The 18,254-nt window shown below is 38.7% G+C and overlaps 1 protein-coding gene across 1 annotated transcript in view; it reads left to right on the top strand.

Annotated features, from left to right (window-relative positions):
* Positions 1 to 18,254, top strand: part of HMCN1 (hemicentin 1) — a 521,171-nt gene that overhangs the window by 228,592 nt on the left and 274,325 nt on the right. Inside the window, exons 14-15 of the mRNA XM_030873036.2 lie at positions 8,539 to 8,652; positions 13,618 to 13,776. Coding sequence (XP_030728896.2) covers positions 8,539 to 8,652; positions 13,618 to 13,776 — 273 coding nt within the window. The remainder of the gene's footprint in view (positions 1 to 8,538; positions 8,653 to 13,617; positions 13,777 to 18,254) is intronic.

The following is an 18,254-nucleotide window of genomic DNA, read 5'->3' as shown; positions in this document are numbered from 1 at the left end:
TGTCAGTTGCTTCATTTGCAAATATTTTCTCCCATTCTGAGGGTTGTCTTTTGGTCTTGTTTATGGTTTCCTTTGTTGTGCAAAAGCTTCTAAGTTTCATTAGGTCCCATTTGTTTATTTTTGTTTTTATTTCCATTTCTCTAGGAGGTGGGTCAAAAAGGATCTTGCTGTGATTTATGTCATAGAGTGTTCTGCCTATGTTTTCCTCTAAGAGTTTGATAGTTTCTGGCCTTACATTTAGCTCTTTAATCCATTTTGAGCTTATTTTTGTGTATGGTGTTAGGGAGTGATCTAATCTCATACTTTTACATGTAGCTGTCCAGTTCTCCCAGCACCACTTATTGAAGAGGCTGTCTTTTCGCCACTGTATATTCTTTCCTCCTTTATCAAAGATAAGGTGACCATATGTCTGTGGGTTTATCTCTGGGCTTTCTATCCTGTTGCATTGATCTATATTTCTGTTTTTGTGCCAGTACCATACTGTCTTGATTACTGTAGCTTTGTAGTATAGTTTGAAGTCAGGGAGCCTGATTCCTCCAGCTTTGTTTTTCGTTCTCAAGATTGCTTTGGCTATTCGGGGTCTTTTGTGTTTCCATACAAATTGTGAAATTTTTTGTTCTAGTTCTGTGAAAAATGCGAGTGGTAGTTTGATAGGGATTGCATTGAATCTGTAGATTGCTTTGGGTAGTAGAGTCATTTTCACAATGTTGATTCTTCCAATCCAAGAACATGGTATATCTGTCCATCTATTTGTATCACCTTTAATTTCTTTCATCAGTGTCTTATAATTTTCTGCATGCAGGTCTTTTGTCTCCTTAGGTAGATTTATTCCTAGATATTTTATTCTTTTTGTTGCAATGGTAAATGGGAGATTTTTGGTAAATTTCAGATTTTTCATCATTAATGTATAGGAATGCCAGAGATTTCTGTGCATTAATTTTGTATCCTGCTACTTTACCAAATTCATTGATTAGCTCTAGTAGTTTTCTGGTAGCATCTTTAGGACTCTCTATGTAAAGTATCCTGTCATCTGCACACAGTGACAACTTTATTTCTTCTTTTCCGATTTGGATTCCTTTTATTTCCTTTTCTTCTCTGCTTGCTGTGGCTAAAACTTCCAAAACTATGTTGAATAATAGTGGTGAGAGTGGGCAACCTTGTCTTGTTCCTGATCTTAGTGGAAATGGTTTCAGTTTTTCACCATTGAAGATGGTGTTGGCTACGGGTTTGTCATATATGGCCTTTATTATGTTGAGGAAAGTTCCCTCTATGCCTGCTTTCTGCAGGGTTTTTATCGTAAATGGGTGTTGAATTTTGTCAAAAGCTTTCTCTGCATCTATTGAGATGATCATATGATTTTTCTCCTTCAGTTAGTTAATATGGTGTATCACATTGATTTACTTGCGTATATTGAAGAATCCTTGCATTCCTGGAATAAACCCCACTTGATCATGTTGTTTGATCCTTTTAATGTGCTGTTGGATTCTGTTTGCTAGTATTTTGTTGAGAGTTTTTGCATATATGTTCATCAACGATATTGGCCTGTAGTTTTCTTTCTTTGTGACATCTTTGTCTGGTTTTGGTATCAGGGTGATGGTGGCCTAGTAGAATGAGTTAGGGAGTGTTCCTCCCTCTGCTATATTTTGGAAGAGTTTGAGAAGGACAGGTGTTAGCTCTTCTCTAAACGTTTGATAGAATTCGCCTGCGAAGTTATCTGGTCCTGGGCTTTTGTTTGTTGGAAGATTTTTTTTTTTTTTTTGCGGTACGCGGGCCTCTCAATGTTGTGGCTTCTCCTGTTGCGGAGCACAGGCTCCGGACGCGCAGACTCAGCAGCCATGGCTCATGGGCCCAGCCGGTCTGCAGCATGTGGGATCGGGGCACGAACCTGTGTCCCCTGCATCGGCAGACGAACTCTCAACCACTGCACCACCAGGGAAGCCCTTGTTGGAAGATTTTTAATCACAGTTTCAAGTTCACTGCTTGTGATTGGTCTGTTCATATTTTCTATTTCTTCATGATTCAGTCTTGGTAGGTTGTGCATTTCTAAGAATTTCTCCATTTCTTCCAGGTTGTCCATTTTGTTGGCATAGAGTTGCTTGTAGTATCTCTCATGATCCCTTGTATTTCTGCAGTGTCAGTTGTTACTTCTCCTTTTTCATTTCTAATTCTGTTGATTTGAGTCTTCTCCCTTTTTTTCTTGAGGAGTCTGGCTAATGGTTTATCAATTTTGTTTATCTTCTCAAAGAACCAGCTTTTAGTTTTATTGATCTTTGCTATTGTTTCCTTCATTTCTTTTTCATTTATTTCTGATCTGACTTTTATGATTTCTTTCCTTTTGCTAAATTTGGGGTTTCTTTGTTCTTCTTTATCTAATTGCTTTAGGTGCAAGTTAGGTTGTTTATTCGAGGTGTTTCCTGTTTCTTAAGGTAGGATTGTATTGCTATATACTTCCCTCTTAGAAGTGCTTATGCTGCATCCCATAGGTTGTGGGTCATCGTGTTTCCATTGTCATTTGTTTCTAGGTATTTTTTGATTTCCTCTGATTTCTTCAGTGCTCACTTCGTTTTTAAGTAGTGTATTGTTTAGCCTCCATGTGTTTGTATTTTTTACAGATCTTTTCCTGTAATTGATATCTAGTCTCATAGCATTGTGGTCAGAAGAGATAATTGATACCATTTCAATTTTCTTAAATTTACCATGGCTTGATTTGTGACCCAAGATATGATCTGTCTTGGAGAATGTTCCATGAGCACTTGAGAAAAATGTGTATTCTGTTGTTTTTGGTTGGAATGTCCTATAAATATCAATTAAGTCCATCTTGTTTAATGTATCATTTAAAGCTTGTTTCCTTATTTATTTTCGTTTTGGATAATCAGTCCATTGGTGAAAATGGGGTGTTAAAGTCCCCTACTATGAATGTGTTACTGTCGATATCCCCTTTTATGGCTGTTAGTATTTCCCTTATGTATTGAGGTGCTCCTATGTTGGGTGCATAAATATTTACAATTGTTATATCTTCTTCTTGGATCGATCCCTGGATCATTATGTAGTGTCCTTCTTTGTCTCTTGTAATAGTCTTTATTTTAAAGTCTATTTTGTCTGCTATGAGAATTGCTACTCCAGCTTTCTTTTGATTTCCATTTGCACGGAATATCTTTTTCCATCCTCTCACTTTTAGTCTCTATGTGTCCCTAGGTCTGAAGTGGGTCTCTTCTAGACAGCATATATATGGGTCTTGTTTCTGTATCCATTCAGCCAGTCTGTGTCTTATGGTGGGAGCATTTAATCCATTTACATTTAAGGTAATTATCGATATGTATGTTCCTATTCCCATTTTCTTAATTGTTTTGGGTTTGTTATTGTAGGTCTTTTCCTTCTCTTGTGTTTCTTGCCTAGAGAAGTTCATTTAGCATTTGTTGTAAAGCTGGTTTGGTGGTGCTGAACTCTCTCAGCTTTTGCTTGTCTGTAAAGGTTTTAATTTCTCCATCAAATCTGAATGAGATCCTTGCTGGGTAGAGTAATCTTGGTTGCAGGTTTTTCATCTTCATCACTTTAAATATGTCCTGCCACTCCCTTCTCACTTGCAGAGTTTCTGCTGAAAGATCAGCTGTTAACCTTATGGGGATTCCCTTGTGTGTTTTTTGTTGTTTTTCCCTTCCTGCTTTTAATATGCTTTCTCTGTATTTAATTTTTGACAGTTTGATTAATATGTGTCTTGGCATATTTCTCCTTGGATTTATCCTGTATGGGACTCTCTGTGCTTCCTGGGCTTGATTAACTATTTCCTTTCCCATATTAGGGAAGTTTTCAGCTATAATCTCTTCAAATATTTTCTCAGTCCCTTTCTTTTTCTCTTCTTCTTCTGGGACCCCTATAATTCGAATGTTGGTGCGTTTAATGTTGTTCCAGAGGTCTCTGAGACTGTCCTCAGTTCTTTTCATTCTTTTTTCTTTATTCTGCTCTGCAGTAGTTATTTCCACTATTTTATCTTCCTGGTCACTTATCCGTTCTTCTGCCTCAGTTAGTCTTCTAGTGATCCCTTTTAGAGTATTTTTAATTTCATTTGTTGTGCTGTTCATCATTGCTTGCTTTCTCCTTAGTTCTTCTAGGTCCTTGTTAAATGTTTCTTGCATTGTCTCTATTCTATTTCCAAGATTTTGGATCACGTTTACTATCATTATTCTGAATTCTTTTTCAGGTACACTGCCTATTTCCTCTTCATTTGTTAGGTCTGGTGGGTTTTTATCTTGCTCCTTTATCTGCTGTGTGTTTTTCTGTCTTCTCATGTTGCTTATCTTACTGTGTTTGGGGTCTCCTGTTTGCAGGCTGCAGGTTCGTAGTTCCTGTTGTTTTTGGTGTCTGTCCCCAGTGGCTAAGGTTGGTTCAGTGGGTTGTGTAGGCTTCCTGGTGGAGGGGACTAGTGCCTGTGTTCTGGTGGATGAAGATGGATGTTTTTTTTCTGATGGGCAGGTCCACGTCTGGTGGTGTGTTTTGGGGTGTCTGTGGCCTTACTATGATTTTAGGCAGCCTCTGTGCTAATGGGTGGGGCTGTGTTCCTGTCTTACCAGTTGTTTGGCATAGGGTGTCCAGCACTGTAGCTTGCTGGTCGTTGAGTGAAGCTGGGTCTTGCCATTGAGAAGGAGATCTCTGGGAGAGTTTTGCTATTGGATATTACATGGAGCTGGGAGGTCACTTGTGGACCAGTGTCCTGAAGTTGGCTCTCTCACCTCAGAGGCACAGCACTGACTCCTTGCTGGAGCACCAAGAGCGTTTCATCCACATGGCTCAGAATAAAAGGGAGAAAAAGTAGAAAGAAAGAACGAAAGAAAGAGGATAAAATAAAGTAAAGTAAGATAAAAAAAATAAAGTTATTAAAATAAAAAATAATTATTAAGAAAAAAAATTTCTTTTAAAGTAAAAAGAAACAACAACAAAAATCGGACAGACAGAACCCCAGGACAAATGGTGAAAGCAAAGCTCTACAGACAAAAGCTCACACAGAAGCATACACATACACACTCACAAAAAGAGGAAAAGGGGAAAAAATAATATATCTTGTTCTCAGAGTCCACCTCCTCAATTTGGGATGATTCGTTGTCTATTCAGGTATTCCACAGATGCAGGGTACATCAAGTTGATTGTGGAGCTTTAATCCGCTGCTCCTGAGGCTGCTGGGAGAGATTTCCCTTTCTCTTCTTTGTTCATACAGCTCCCGGGGTTCAGCTTTGGATTTGGCCCCGCTTATACGTGTAGGTCGCCGGAGGGCGTCTGTTCTTTGCTCAGACAGGAGGGGGTTAAAGGAGCCACTGATTCGGGGGCTCTGGCTCACTCAGGCCGGGTGGGAGGGAGGGGCACGGAGTGCGGGGTGGGCCTTCGGCAGCAGAGGCCAGCGTGACGTTTGCACCAGCCTGAGGCGCGCCGTGCATTCTCCCAGGGACGTTGTCACTGGATCACAGGACCCTGGCAGTGGCGGGCTGCACAGGGTCCCGGGAGGGGAGGTGTGGATAGTGACCTGTGCTCGCACACAGGCTTCTTGGTGGCAGCAGCAGCCTTAGCGTCTCATGCCCGTCTCTGGGGTCTGCGCTGTTAGCCATGGCTTGCGCCCGTCTCTGGAGCTCCTTTAAGCAGCGCTCTTAATCCTCTCTCCTCGTGCACCAGGAAACAAAGAGGGAAGAAAAAGTCTTTTGCCTCTTCAGCAGCTGGAGACTTTTTCCCGTACTCCCTCCCGGCTAGCTGTGGTGCACGAACCCCTTCAGGCTGTGTTCACGCCACCAACCCCAGTCCTCTCCCTACGATCCGACCGAAGCCCGAGCCTCAGCTCCCAGCGCCCGCCCGCCCCAGCGGGTGAGCAGACAAGACTCTTGGGCTGGTGAGTGCCGGTCGGCACCGATCCTCTGTGCGGCAATCTCTCCGCTTTGCCCTCCGCACCCCTGTTGCTGTGCTCTCCTCCACGGCTCCGAAACTTACCCCCTCCGCCACCCGCAGTCTGCGCCCGCGAAGGGACTTCCTAGTGTGTGGTAACCTTTCCTCCTTCACCGCTCCCTTCCACTGGTGCAGGTCCCATCCCTATTCTTTTGTCTCTGTTTTTCCTTTTTTCTTTTGCCCTACTCAGGTATGTGGGGAGTTTCTTGCCTTTTGGGAGGTCTGAGGTCTTCTGCCAGCGTTCAGTAGGTGTTCTATAGGAGCAGTTCCACATGTAGATGTATTTCTGATGTGTCGGTGGGGAGGAAGTTGATCTGCGCGTCTTACTCTTCCGCCATCTTCCTCCTCTCCACCTCAACTTTCATTTTACATTTTCCACTTATGTTCATATATATATATGAATTTATATATATATGTATAAATATATTTATTCATATGAAACGTTATAATATTTCTGTTATAATTAAATATTTACAACATTTCTGTCACTTCTCTAGGTATTACGTTTTGCTTTTCATCTTCAGTTTTTCCCCTCCAAACTGAAGCATTTATTGAAGATATACTTTATGACAACTTATTCTATACTACAATATTCCATAATATAGAATATAATACATTCTAACATATATATAGTATAATCAAATCTATTATAATACATAATCATATATTCTAATAATATGTAATATAGAATACAGTATTTCCTTTTTTTTTTTTTGTCGTTTGCGGGCCTCTCACTGTTGTGGCCTCTCCCGTTGCGGAGCACAGGCTCCGGACACGCAGGCTCAGCGGCCACGGCTCACGGGCCCAGCCGCTCCGTGGCCTGTGGGATCTTCCCGGACCGGGGCACGAATCCGTGTCCCCTGCATCTGCAGGCGGACTCCCAACCACTGCGCCACCAGGGAAGCCCCAATATTTCTTTTACTTTGGTCTTTCTTAGACAAATAAAGGAGAAGGGTTATATGCTCAGTGTCATTTTGTAAACTGTGAATAATTAATGACTAGCAATCCACCCTTTCTCTCATTTTTCTTCATCATTCATAGTAAGGTAGTAAAATTGGCAGTGGCGAGGAAGGAGTGTACAAGAGCCACAATAAAGATTGAGAATTGATGTAAGAGGGAAGAGATATGGGAACATATGTATATGTATAACTGATTCACTCTGTTATAAAGCAGAAACTAACACACCATTGTAAAGCAATTATACTCCAATAAAGATGTTAAAAAAAAGATTGAGAATTGTAGATGGTGTGTATAGATGAAGGAGGTAACAAAAATGTCACAAATACTGGACCTAAAAGCCTGGGAAGAAGTCTCATTTATAGAAATGAGGAAGGCACGTGGTGAATAAGTTTAGAAGGGAAGATGGGCTCAGATTTAGAGATGACAATTAAAAACATTCATAGAACAGCCATGTGGAGAGGGAACCAACAGTTGGGAATGGGGATTGAAAGAGATTCTCCATTGCAGAAATGAATTTGGGTTCATTCACAAAGAAACCAAAATATTCCACCCATTTATTTAACTTAGTAATCACCCAAATTATGTAAAATGCTGTGCTAGAGACTGTGGAATGTAGAATAAAAAATGTATGTCATGAGGTCCTTACTCTTCAAGAGTGTGAATAATGGGAGTGGATATATGTAAATAAATATAAGGCAGACAAAAAAGTGCAAAAGTAGAAGGTTGGTGGAGGGGAAGATTAATTCTGACTGGGGAATTTGCAAACACTTCTTAAAGAAGATAGGATTTAAGCTCAGCCTGGAAGAATGAGTGGGATTTGAAAAGTTGTGGCAAAGGGCATTTCAGGCAGAGGAAAAAACTTTAGCAAAAGCAGGAAGATGGGAGGGAATAGGGCATGTTTTGGACTACCAGTGGAGCTCCATACCTTGTGATAAGTAAGGAGGTGTAATGGAGCGTGAAGTTCAAAAGAAAGCCACGCACCAGTTTATGATTTTTGAAAGCCGAACTAGGGAATTATGAAATGCAATCACCAAAGTTTTCTAGCCAAGGAGTAACATGATCTTTGAGAAATTAACTCTTGGCTTTGTTTAAAACTACCTCAGTTGAAGTTAGGAAGTCCTAAAATGTTCAGTTAAGAGAAAAATATGTGCATGAACTAAAGCATTAGGCAAAGGCGTGAATCAGAGCTAAGGAAAGAAACTTACAGAATGTCTGTATTTAACATCAAAGGGAAAAATAGAGTTAAAAGTGGGAGACTCTACTTTTTATAGATGCAAATTTTAGCCTTAGACTACAATTGTCTCTCTGTAGATAGACATGAATATCCTTAAAGTCACGTAGAAAATGTGCATCGATTAATTGAAATGTGCATTACCTAGAAAATGTGCATCAATTAATTTCCTAAATTTTTGGACACTGTTTCATCAGAATTACTTTTTCCTAATATTCTTTTGGCCTTATAGATGATCTTTTCATCACACACATCTGTGTGCATATACATCATAAGAGTTCATTTCTGTTTGTAAAAACTGAGATAGCCACAAGCACGTAAATAATAATAGTTTTTTTTTTATTACTGGTTCATTTAGTAAACAGAAACAAGATGTAAGTGGCAGTGTGCAAGACGTTAATTATTTGCATGTTTATTGTTTTCAGAAGCCCCGAAGTTGATGGTAATTCAGAGTGAGCTCTTGGTTGCCCTTGGGGATACAACAGTTATGGAATGTAAAACGTCTGGTGTTCCTCCACCTCAGGTTAAATGGTTCAAAGGTACATTTCTTAAGTATGTTCATGTCTGGTTCATTTAGTATTGTTTTCTCTTTTAGATAAAGATAATTTGTTAAAAATTTGTTTTGGTGTGTGACTTAGCAGCTCCATAAAATGTGCTTATGGTCTCACTAGAGACGATAGTTCAAAATTCTGCACTCTGAATTTCAGCATTTGACATCTGGTGTGGATTATAGGACTGTGAAAATCAAAGCAGGAAAACTTCGCCTGTGCTAATCCAGCTGAACGTTCTCTTTATTAGTTTAGGATTGTTTCCTGTAGAAAATTGTCCAAGAATACTCAGTTAATGTTTAAAATAGCTTCACTTATTTCAGTTCACTTTGCTTAGGCTCTCACAATTAGGAAGTTTTCTAGATTCTCCAGGACACTTTCTATAAAGAGCTCAAATAAAGACATACCTCGAAAATTACAGCTGAATGACATTTGACTGAAAGACAAACGTATTTTATGGTCAGCTTCATCATGCATGGTAGCTGTTTATATCAAGTATAGAAATTATCTGCCTCTATTTGTGATATAAAGCTTCTACCTCTGTGATTCTGTAATAAAATAACAGTAATGTGCTGCTTGTCCTTGGTGAGAATGCCCTTGGGTCCTGGTCTCCGCTCAAATGCTGACAGTAGATATCTGTCTAAAATGTCTTGCTTCTGTTTTTCTCTTAGTTTTTCCAATCTATGAGAAAGAAAAATCCCCATAAACAGCCTAAGAGGGAGGTTGCTAGGATTATTGAGATGCTGTTTGCAAAATACTCTTTAATCTTCAGATGAAAAATGCTAAATAGTACAAAGCACTATTGTTATGATTCTGTTTGTTAAATCACAGACATTCCCATAGCAACAGGTTGATGTCATAATTACAAAATTGTGAATTCACCTCGGGTTCAAACTCTTAGGGAACACGAGGTGAAAAGGAAAGGCTTTATGTAGAAAACAAATACTTTTCAATAATACAAATCAAAAAAAGGGAGGGAAACTAGGAGATAACGTCATTTTCATAGTTTTCCATGTTAAATGATTTAGTCTTCATGTTTTCTCTGAAAAGAAGGCATTTCTCGATTTGCTTCTTAATTAGGTTTCGGTCAACAACAACTAATTTTCCTTATTTGAAAAACTTAAATCTTTAACTTACAAATGAAATAGATAAAAGTTTCAAACTCACATCTTAATTAAATAAATCCAGAAAAATATCAGTCAGTAGTTTATGTTAATAATAAAAAAAATCTTTGAAGTAATGGAACCTGCTGATTTCTCTGCCTGTAAATAGCTGAGTCACAGAGAGAAAGTCTTTTATTCTCCCAAGTAGGTGCTACTCTCCTGAGTAGTCTGTATGTCAGCTTTGGTCCCACAAATGGCTTTTGGGAGGTGAATGAGGAGTTAGGGAGCTCTGCAGCCACCACGTGGAAGATTCTAGAACTGACTGCCTAGTAGTTTCTTTTCTCAACCAGAGACATTGGAGTTCAGTGCGACTAGTAAATCATATCCCATTTCTCTGTTCGAGTTATGCACCAACAGAGCTAGCATGTGGGCATTAAGCACTGACAGATCATGTTGGAGGACCTGCTTCAATTGATGTTCATCTCCAATATGCAGAGCTGCCCTGAACCCTAGTATCACTTCTTCTCCCAGTCCCAGGCAGGCAATTTATTCCATAAGCAGAATCTGGATCATAAAGAGAAAAGCCAGGGGACAAACTCTTCTACATGCAAACTGGCTCCAAAAAGAAAGGGACGAGGAGGCAGCTGGACCTTTCTTTGCCACCTCTGCTGGGGATGAGACAGCAGCAAGGTTAGGAAGATCCTACCTTATGGAAACCACAGGGGGAAAGAATAGTTCTTTCCCTAACCATAAGAATAACTTTTTGTTCATAGCTTTTTTTTCAGGCAGTTCTTATTGAATAAAGTAGGTGGTCATTTGTTTATTTTTTATTTATGGTAAGAACACATGAGCTCTACCCTCTTAACAAATTTTTAAGCATACAGTACACTATTGTTACCTCTAGGTACTGTTGTACAGCAGATCTCTAGAACTTACTCATCTTGTATGATTGAAACTTTATGCCTGTTGAACAGCAGCTCCCCATTTCCCCTGTCCTGCAGCCTTTGGCAACCATCATTCATTAATAAATTGTATTTCATTCAGACCATTTGAGAAAAGGAATTTCGTACATACAAATGCCCCCCCAAATTTTAGATTTTAGAAAGGAGCAACATAAAGTGGGTTCAGAGAAGAATCAGGGACACTATTAAAATGTCGTATAAAGAATATTTCTGGTCAAATAGTAAATTGAATTTGTTTCTTTAGATCTGTTGTTGCTAAAGTGTAGTTGGGAATCCCTGGAGGTTCCCCACAATTCTTTTCAGGGAATCCATGAGATCAAAATTATTTTCCTGATGATACTAAGATGTTATTTGGCTTTTTCACACTCATCTCAGCTGCATGGTATGTGATATCCAAAAAAGTGAAACAGAAGCAAAAATGAACACTCAGCTCTCTTCTATTAAGCTAGACATTCTAGAGATCTGCAAAAATGTGCAACAGTCCCACTTTTCTCACTAAGTTTCTCTTGTTCAGGGAAATTTTTTTATATAAAATACATTTATGTTAAAATGTCATGAGTTATTAGAAAACAAATACGTATGTTTTAAAATTTTTCAGTTTCCTTTCTAAAATGCGAAGTACAAATAAATATAATCCACTTAAAAATTCATTAAAGTCCCCAATAATTTTTAAGAGTATAAAAAGGTCTTGAGACAAACATTTTTGAGAACCACTAAAGAACCTTCAACAATTTAAAGGGTCTTTTGTCAGGGATAGTGATCTCTCTGTTAGTCTTTGCATCCACAGAGGCCAGAATTGAATTTAAATTAAGCAGAAAGAATCCTCCTTAATGGTAATGATTGTTCAATCCTAGAATAGATTGTCAGCAAAGTTTATATATTTTACTATGTGTGTAAACATTCTTCTAATCTTATCTACTATTAAAAGTATATACTTCCTCAGTCATTTTCATCTCAAAGTTCTGTATTTCTCTATGGCTTCTCAATAATTTGATTACTAATTGTTCAGTAGAAATCAAGAGAGATGACCAAAATGTGATCAAAATGCAAACTTGATATAGCCAGTGTTTTCCAATTTATATTTTGTTTCATTACTGCTATTCCTTAAACACTTTTATTTAAAAAAAAAAAAAGCTGCTAGCAAAAAGTAGCTTTTTTAATCTTTATTTCATCCTGTATGTGCTCTGACATATACAGAAGTAAAGGAGAAGTAAAATCCAAAAATCTAAATGCATTTTAGTCCAAACATTTTAATGCTTGATGAACAGCTTGGTCACATTGCATCCTCCCCTAGAGGGAGGAAAGTTTATGTCAACATCATCTGCTTTTAGTTATGAAAGTTTCCCAGAGGCACATAGACAAGCCTTTAGTTGCTTCTCTCATTCTCGCGTGGTATCCAGTAGCAAGCTTAAAAGGATGATTGGGGTTTTAAATGTTGGAATGCTGAAAAATACTTTATTTTTGGCACTGACAGTTGCTAATGTAATTTTTTTGTTTTTAAATTTATGGCTCCTTTGACCTCTTCTCCTCCCCAAATTATAAAAACAAAAGGAGAATTGTTTGTTTCTCTGAGTCTGTTGCTTTATGTAGTGTCCTAGAGAATTACTAGCTCTGGCGTTTTAGCCTGTTAAAAGCTAAGGGAGTTACTTCCACAGTCCTTAGTCCCAGGGCACATGGCTAAGCTAGTATATGGCATTTTGGAGAGTACCTCTTCAGACTTGACATCTGGGCATGCTCTGAGACCCGAAGGCAATGGCCCTTAAACCTCCTGGAATTTTTTAGGATCCCCACCAAGAGTTTGACATCACCCTTTACAAAAACAAACAAAAAAGATATGGACGCTAAGCTGCCACTTAAACATCAGTACTAGGTAATTTTTTATGATATTTGTCATCCTGGTGAAATTCATTCTTCAATGAGGGGAAACCTTGGAGGAAGGGAAGCCTAAGGAAAGGCTAACCCAACTTAGAGATTTGTTGAGGCATTGCCTGCCTTCAAATAGAAATGGTTCTCAGGAGATCTGAGGCATTCCGGGGCAGGTAAGCCAGAAATAACTCATCTTTCTTGGGTCATTCTACCCTCATACCGAGGTCAAATTCGATATCAGGTTCCATCCTCCACTCATTTATCCCCTGCCTGCTTCTTCCAAAAAAACCTCTAACTCCAACTTAAAGAACTTTGATGCCTAATACAGGTTTAGTAGAGGTATCCTGGGAGATTTATATAACAGTACTCCTCTCTGGCCATTGTCAAGAGTTCCTCATCCATTCTTTCTCTTCTCTCAGCAAGCTCTTCCCTACCCTCTCTAGCCAGCTGTGGTTCCTACTTCCCGAGCCATCCTTAGAATCCTCTCAGGCAGCTCATACCTTTCACAAGACAAAATCTGACTGAGAACATTCAGCAAACCAGAAACCTGGTCATTAGCCAAACTAAGAACACCCATAGTCTCCGGAGCATTTCCTGGGTAATTGAAATTCATCCTACCACAAAGATGGTAGAAACCTCATTTCAACCTTCATCTTCCCATTCCCTTCTTACCTAACACAGCCACAGTGACAGCTGCCACTCTTTCCCAGTCCCCCAACATAGCTTCAAAGAGTTTGTTCTCATTTAGGTACATATATGGTAGGAAATATTTGTACATAATTCATTTAGGACCTGATTTTTGACTCTAGATTAGCCTGTGGAATTATACAGACTAATAAGTCAGCTCATTACCAAGAAACACTTCATTCTTTCATTGCATAAACATTGTTTAAGTGTCTGCACTGTGCAAGACACTTGTATTTAAAAACTTTACAATCGTTTTCTTCAGAAGTTGTGCAATCAAACCAATAGCAAACTATGTAAACATCTAACTGTTTAACGTTCTCCGCTTTGTTTTGACTTAGGGGATCTTGAGTTGAGGCCCTCACCATTTCTCATCATTGACCCTCTCCTGGGACTTTTGAAGATTCAAGAAACTCAAGATCTGGATGCTGGTGATTATACGTGTGTTGCTGTCAATGATGCCGGAAGAGCAACTGGCAAGATAACTCTGGATGTTGGCTGTAAGCATCCCGTCTCTGATAGACAAGTTTGTATTGAAATTGACCTGGTATTTTTTGACACTAATAACTTTGAAGCAGTTGGTGGAAATATTTGTTAGATTGGCAAAATTAGAGTTAGCATTTCAGATTATTAATATAATAATGGTAGTTAGCATGTACCAAGTTTTTTTCTATTTACCATGCACTGTGCTAAGAACTTGTATATGCATTATATCATTAAACCCTCATAACAATCTTAAGAGGAAGATACTATAATTTTCTCTGTTATATAGGTAAGGAAACGGAAGCTTAAAAAGGCTAAGCTACTTGACCAGGTTCAAGAGCTATGGGGGGACAGAGCCTAGATATTTGAATCTAGGTTGTTTGATTTCAGAAACTGTAGGCTTCACTGGTCTATCATCTGTTGCCAAACATTTTCCTATCAGGAGTCATCCATTTGGACACCAAATTCCTAAGTATTAACATCTGGAGGCCAAAACTTAGACTTTGGCCCTAGACCATAATTTGGAGATGTTGATGACAGCAAGGTAGCAGATTGTTATCTTACTTTTTTTAAAAAATTCACTAGCAATGACTCCTCTATGTATAAAACAAAATACAAACTACAAATAAATGTCAATCACAGTGTGAATGATACAGCATGTGCATGACAACTTTAGTCGGATTACTCAAGAAGTTTGGCCCTCCCTCCTTCATCTCTCCATCTCATGTTTCTTGAAAAATAAAATTACACAGTTTGGTAACACATGAAATAAAACAGAGCTTCTTTCATGTGGAAAAGAACCTGGCAGCTTAATTTTAACAGATAAGTCAAATGTTTGCATCACTTAAATTTATAAAATATGACATTTCATTAAATTGTATTTTCATTTATGCATGATGATTTTCATGCCAAAGCTGTTTTTTTTAAACAAAAGTTAAGAACTATAAAGAAAATGCATTTTTTATTTAGAATAAAGTTAACACAAAACATTTTAGTTCTACTATCTTTGCTCTTTAAATGAAAATCATGACCCACTAAGCTTCGTATTTTATTTCATATAAACGAAAATTTTTTTCCAGCTGGGATCTTTTATGATCCCCATGCCCCTAGGCTGTCTGGTGAACACTCTGCATTCTTGGTGATTATGCCCTTGGGGTAGAATCAACAAAGCTGAAAATGGCCACAAAGACCACTGTAGAATCTGTCTAGGGCACAGCAAGATGTGTTTGAACCATGACTAAACTCTGTGGTTATTAAGAGAAGTGCCTTGGAAATAAGATTGGAATCTATGGGTGGAGGGTCTCTGAGTTTACCAGCAGAGTATGAAATACAAGAAATGCTTTTAGAAATATAAGGCCCACATGAAGAGGGTGATTAGATACAGAATTCTTGTTTTCAAGAAATATACAAAGTTTCACTTCTCAACATTTTCTAGTTTTGCTTCTCCCTCTTTCCTGCACAGATATTTTCTGTTCACCCAATGTTCTTGTAGAGTTGTCTAGCTCTAGAAGGAAGAGTGAAATAGCCCAGCAAAAAGGGAATGACACCCTCAACCCCTCCAAGATTGTAGAAAATCTAAACATCTTACATGTTTCTTTGCTTACTTACTGTCTTCTTGAAAATCTTTTTAGCTTCTGAACTTTCCAGGTTCTCTCTTCGGATTAGTGACAAACCATATAAGGGTTAGGTCTGTCTGTGCTGGAGTGACTTGGAGTAGATAGGACACATCCTAACAAAAGTTTTATATTTATCCCTTATTCCTTGAACTGAATTTTGTTTTATCTCCACTCATATTCAAGATCTTCACTCTCAACGACCCTTTCTAAAACAATGGCTTCCTTAACTTTTATTCCAGTAATTGTCCTGATGAAACTACTAACATAAACTCTATTGTTTGCTTACTGTAACCTTGATCATTGTTAAAAGTTGCCAAATAACTTAATATTAATGTCAGTACCATTCATGTTTCTGCTATGCCTTAACTATTTCCTTATTCAGCATTAGAATTCTGATCATTGTAGCTTACAAAGTTTGACTAGACCTTTTCTGTCCACATAAAACTATTGTTACATATCCTAGCAGATAGAGGATGTAACTGCCAAGCACCGTGCAAATCACAGTCACAGTGATAGTTGTGATTATTGCTATTAGGTTTAAAAGCAAACAAACAAAAGAACAAGTTTTCCCTAGAATTTATATAGTGTTTAAGAGAATGAGCTCTAGAAAGGGACTGGGTTTTCTACCTGACTTTTAACAGTACCTACCTGATAGGTTGGTTGTAAAGATGAAATGAGGTATTACCGTCTATGTGCATTCAGCATGTCAGCGGTTACTGCTTTTCCTCCAAAGCTGCTTCATGGACGTGTATCAAATAGGTGAATAGTAACTTTACAAACTGAATGGTCACTTTGATTCTTTGAGTCTTGAAAAATAATATAGAAATGCATATATAATAGTGGTATAGCGTTTAAGATTAAGCATTGTGCTTTTAATACGATAGTCACTGTTTCAACTTGATTTTTTTTTAAAAAAGGGCTTGAGACAATTTAAGTACTACTATTAGTGGTGCATCAAATTATTCATTTGAGTTCCAAAACTACTGGGCATAAATTTAAGTAGATTATGACTTAAGAAGAAAAACTTGCTTTTCTCCATATCACGTAAATAGTTAGACTTTCAGTTTGTGGGCCTATTATTTCACATAAACAATACTAGATCAAAAAATAATCATAGAAAGATCATTTAATGTTATTCATGAGTTCTGGCTTCTTGTAGTGAGTCTCCGTTATGGACATTTCAGGTCAATGTTCAGGGAATGTTACCAATGCTTTTCATCCTTTTTTAAAAGGGTGTCAATTGGAAGAGAAGAAGATTGGCTACATCAAACAAAAAGTTGGCCTGGCAGTGACTTTATTTGCAGCATTCCACACCACAGAGGGTGATGTTTTAGACTTAGACTGTGGTTTCATGTTTTGTGGTTTGGTAGAACCAAAGCAGTATGTTCAGCCATTTTAGGAAAGAAAATCTCAGTTTGACTAATCTAATGCAAGAGTTGCCATGGTGGGGATAGATTTAATTATCACTAAAGGAACTAGAATAATTGTATAGAATAGGTGTCAGAGCAAGATGATCAATCTGTTTGTAACTTTTATATTTTCAAAATAATGTGTGCACACAGCCATATCCACCTGTAAGTGACAACAGAGCTGTACCGTGCTTTAACCCTGTGCAGTCCTCAAAGTGCTTGCACACAAATATTTAGGGGATCACAGAAGATCCAGCATAATAAATCCAACAGACTGTATGCAGAAGCCAAAATTGAAACTAACATTAGATACATTAAACTCCAGAACTATGATTTAATAAATTAACTATACAATATTTATGATCATTGATAGTTTATAGTTGGGTGATTACTACACGTTAAATGATTAATAATGATTCTCTCTTTTAACAGCGTGAGATAGGATATGTTATCGCCCTTTTGTTCATGGGGAAATTTAAACTGGGGTAGGTAAAATAATTTTCCAAGGTTATAGACTAAGAAATAGTGGAGCTGCGATTTGAAACCACCTGGTGGGCTGTACCTTCCCTAAGCTACTTCTCTAAGCAGCTCCTCTGTACAAGTTCCATATTTTGTACTATAATCACTTCTGCTTCCTTTCCCACTGGTTTTGTTAATCTGTTTACCATCCACCCAATGTTAATTCACTTGGAGTCTGAATTGGCCACACTCAGGAGTCGGAAATACTTAAAAGGCTTCTTGGCTTGAAGAGGAGCTGCTTCATTTTGATGTTTGCTTGTCATTGATGCTGTCCTGGCTGCTTACCTAGTGCCTGGTACTCTCATTTGCCTTGTTTTCTGGTACCAGTACATTTATTCCCTGACCTTGTGCTTGTCTCGTGCCTGACACTCTTCCCAAAGCTTCTTCACCACTGGTGACTTCTCTCATCTTAAGTGAGTTTTATGGGCACAACTTGAGCTTCACTTACCCTTTTTTTTTTTGCGGTACGCGGGCCTCTCACTGTTGTGGCCTCTCCTGTTGTGGAGCACAGGCTCCGGACGCACAGGCTCAGCAGCCATGGCTCACGGGCCCAGCCGCTCCGCGGCATGTGGGATCTTCCCGGACCGGGACACGAACCCGTGTGCCCCGCATCAGCAGGCGGACTGTCAACCACTGCACCACCAGGGAAGCCCTAACCTTTTTATTTTTTAAATAGATCTTTACTGGAGTATAATTGCTTCACAATACTGTGTTAGTTTCTGTTGTACAACAAAGTGAATCAGCCATATGCATACATATGTCCCCATTTTCCCTCCCTCTTTAGCCTCCCTCCCATCCTCCCTATCCCACCCCTCTAGGTCATTGCAAAGCACCCAGCTGATCTCCCTGTGCTATGCGGCTGCTTCCCACTAGCTAACTATTTTACATTCGGTAGTGTATATATCTCGATGCTACTCTCACTTTGCCCCAGCTTCCCCCTCCCACCCCATG

The sequence above is a fragment of the Globicephala melas genome, chromosome 1, assembly GCF_963455315.2.
Source record: "Globicephala melas chromosome 1, mGloMel1.2, whole genome shotgun sequence".
Classification (NCBI taxonomy): domain Eukaryota; kingdom Metazoa; phylum Chordata; class Mammalia; order Artiodactyla; family Delphinidae; genus Globicephala; species Globicephala melas.
This window is presented reverse-complemented; position numbering and strand designations above follow the sequence as displayed.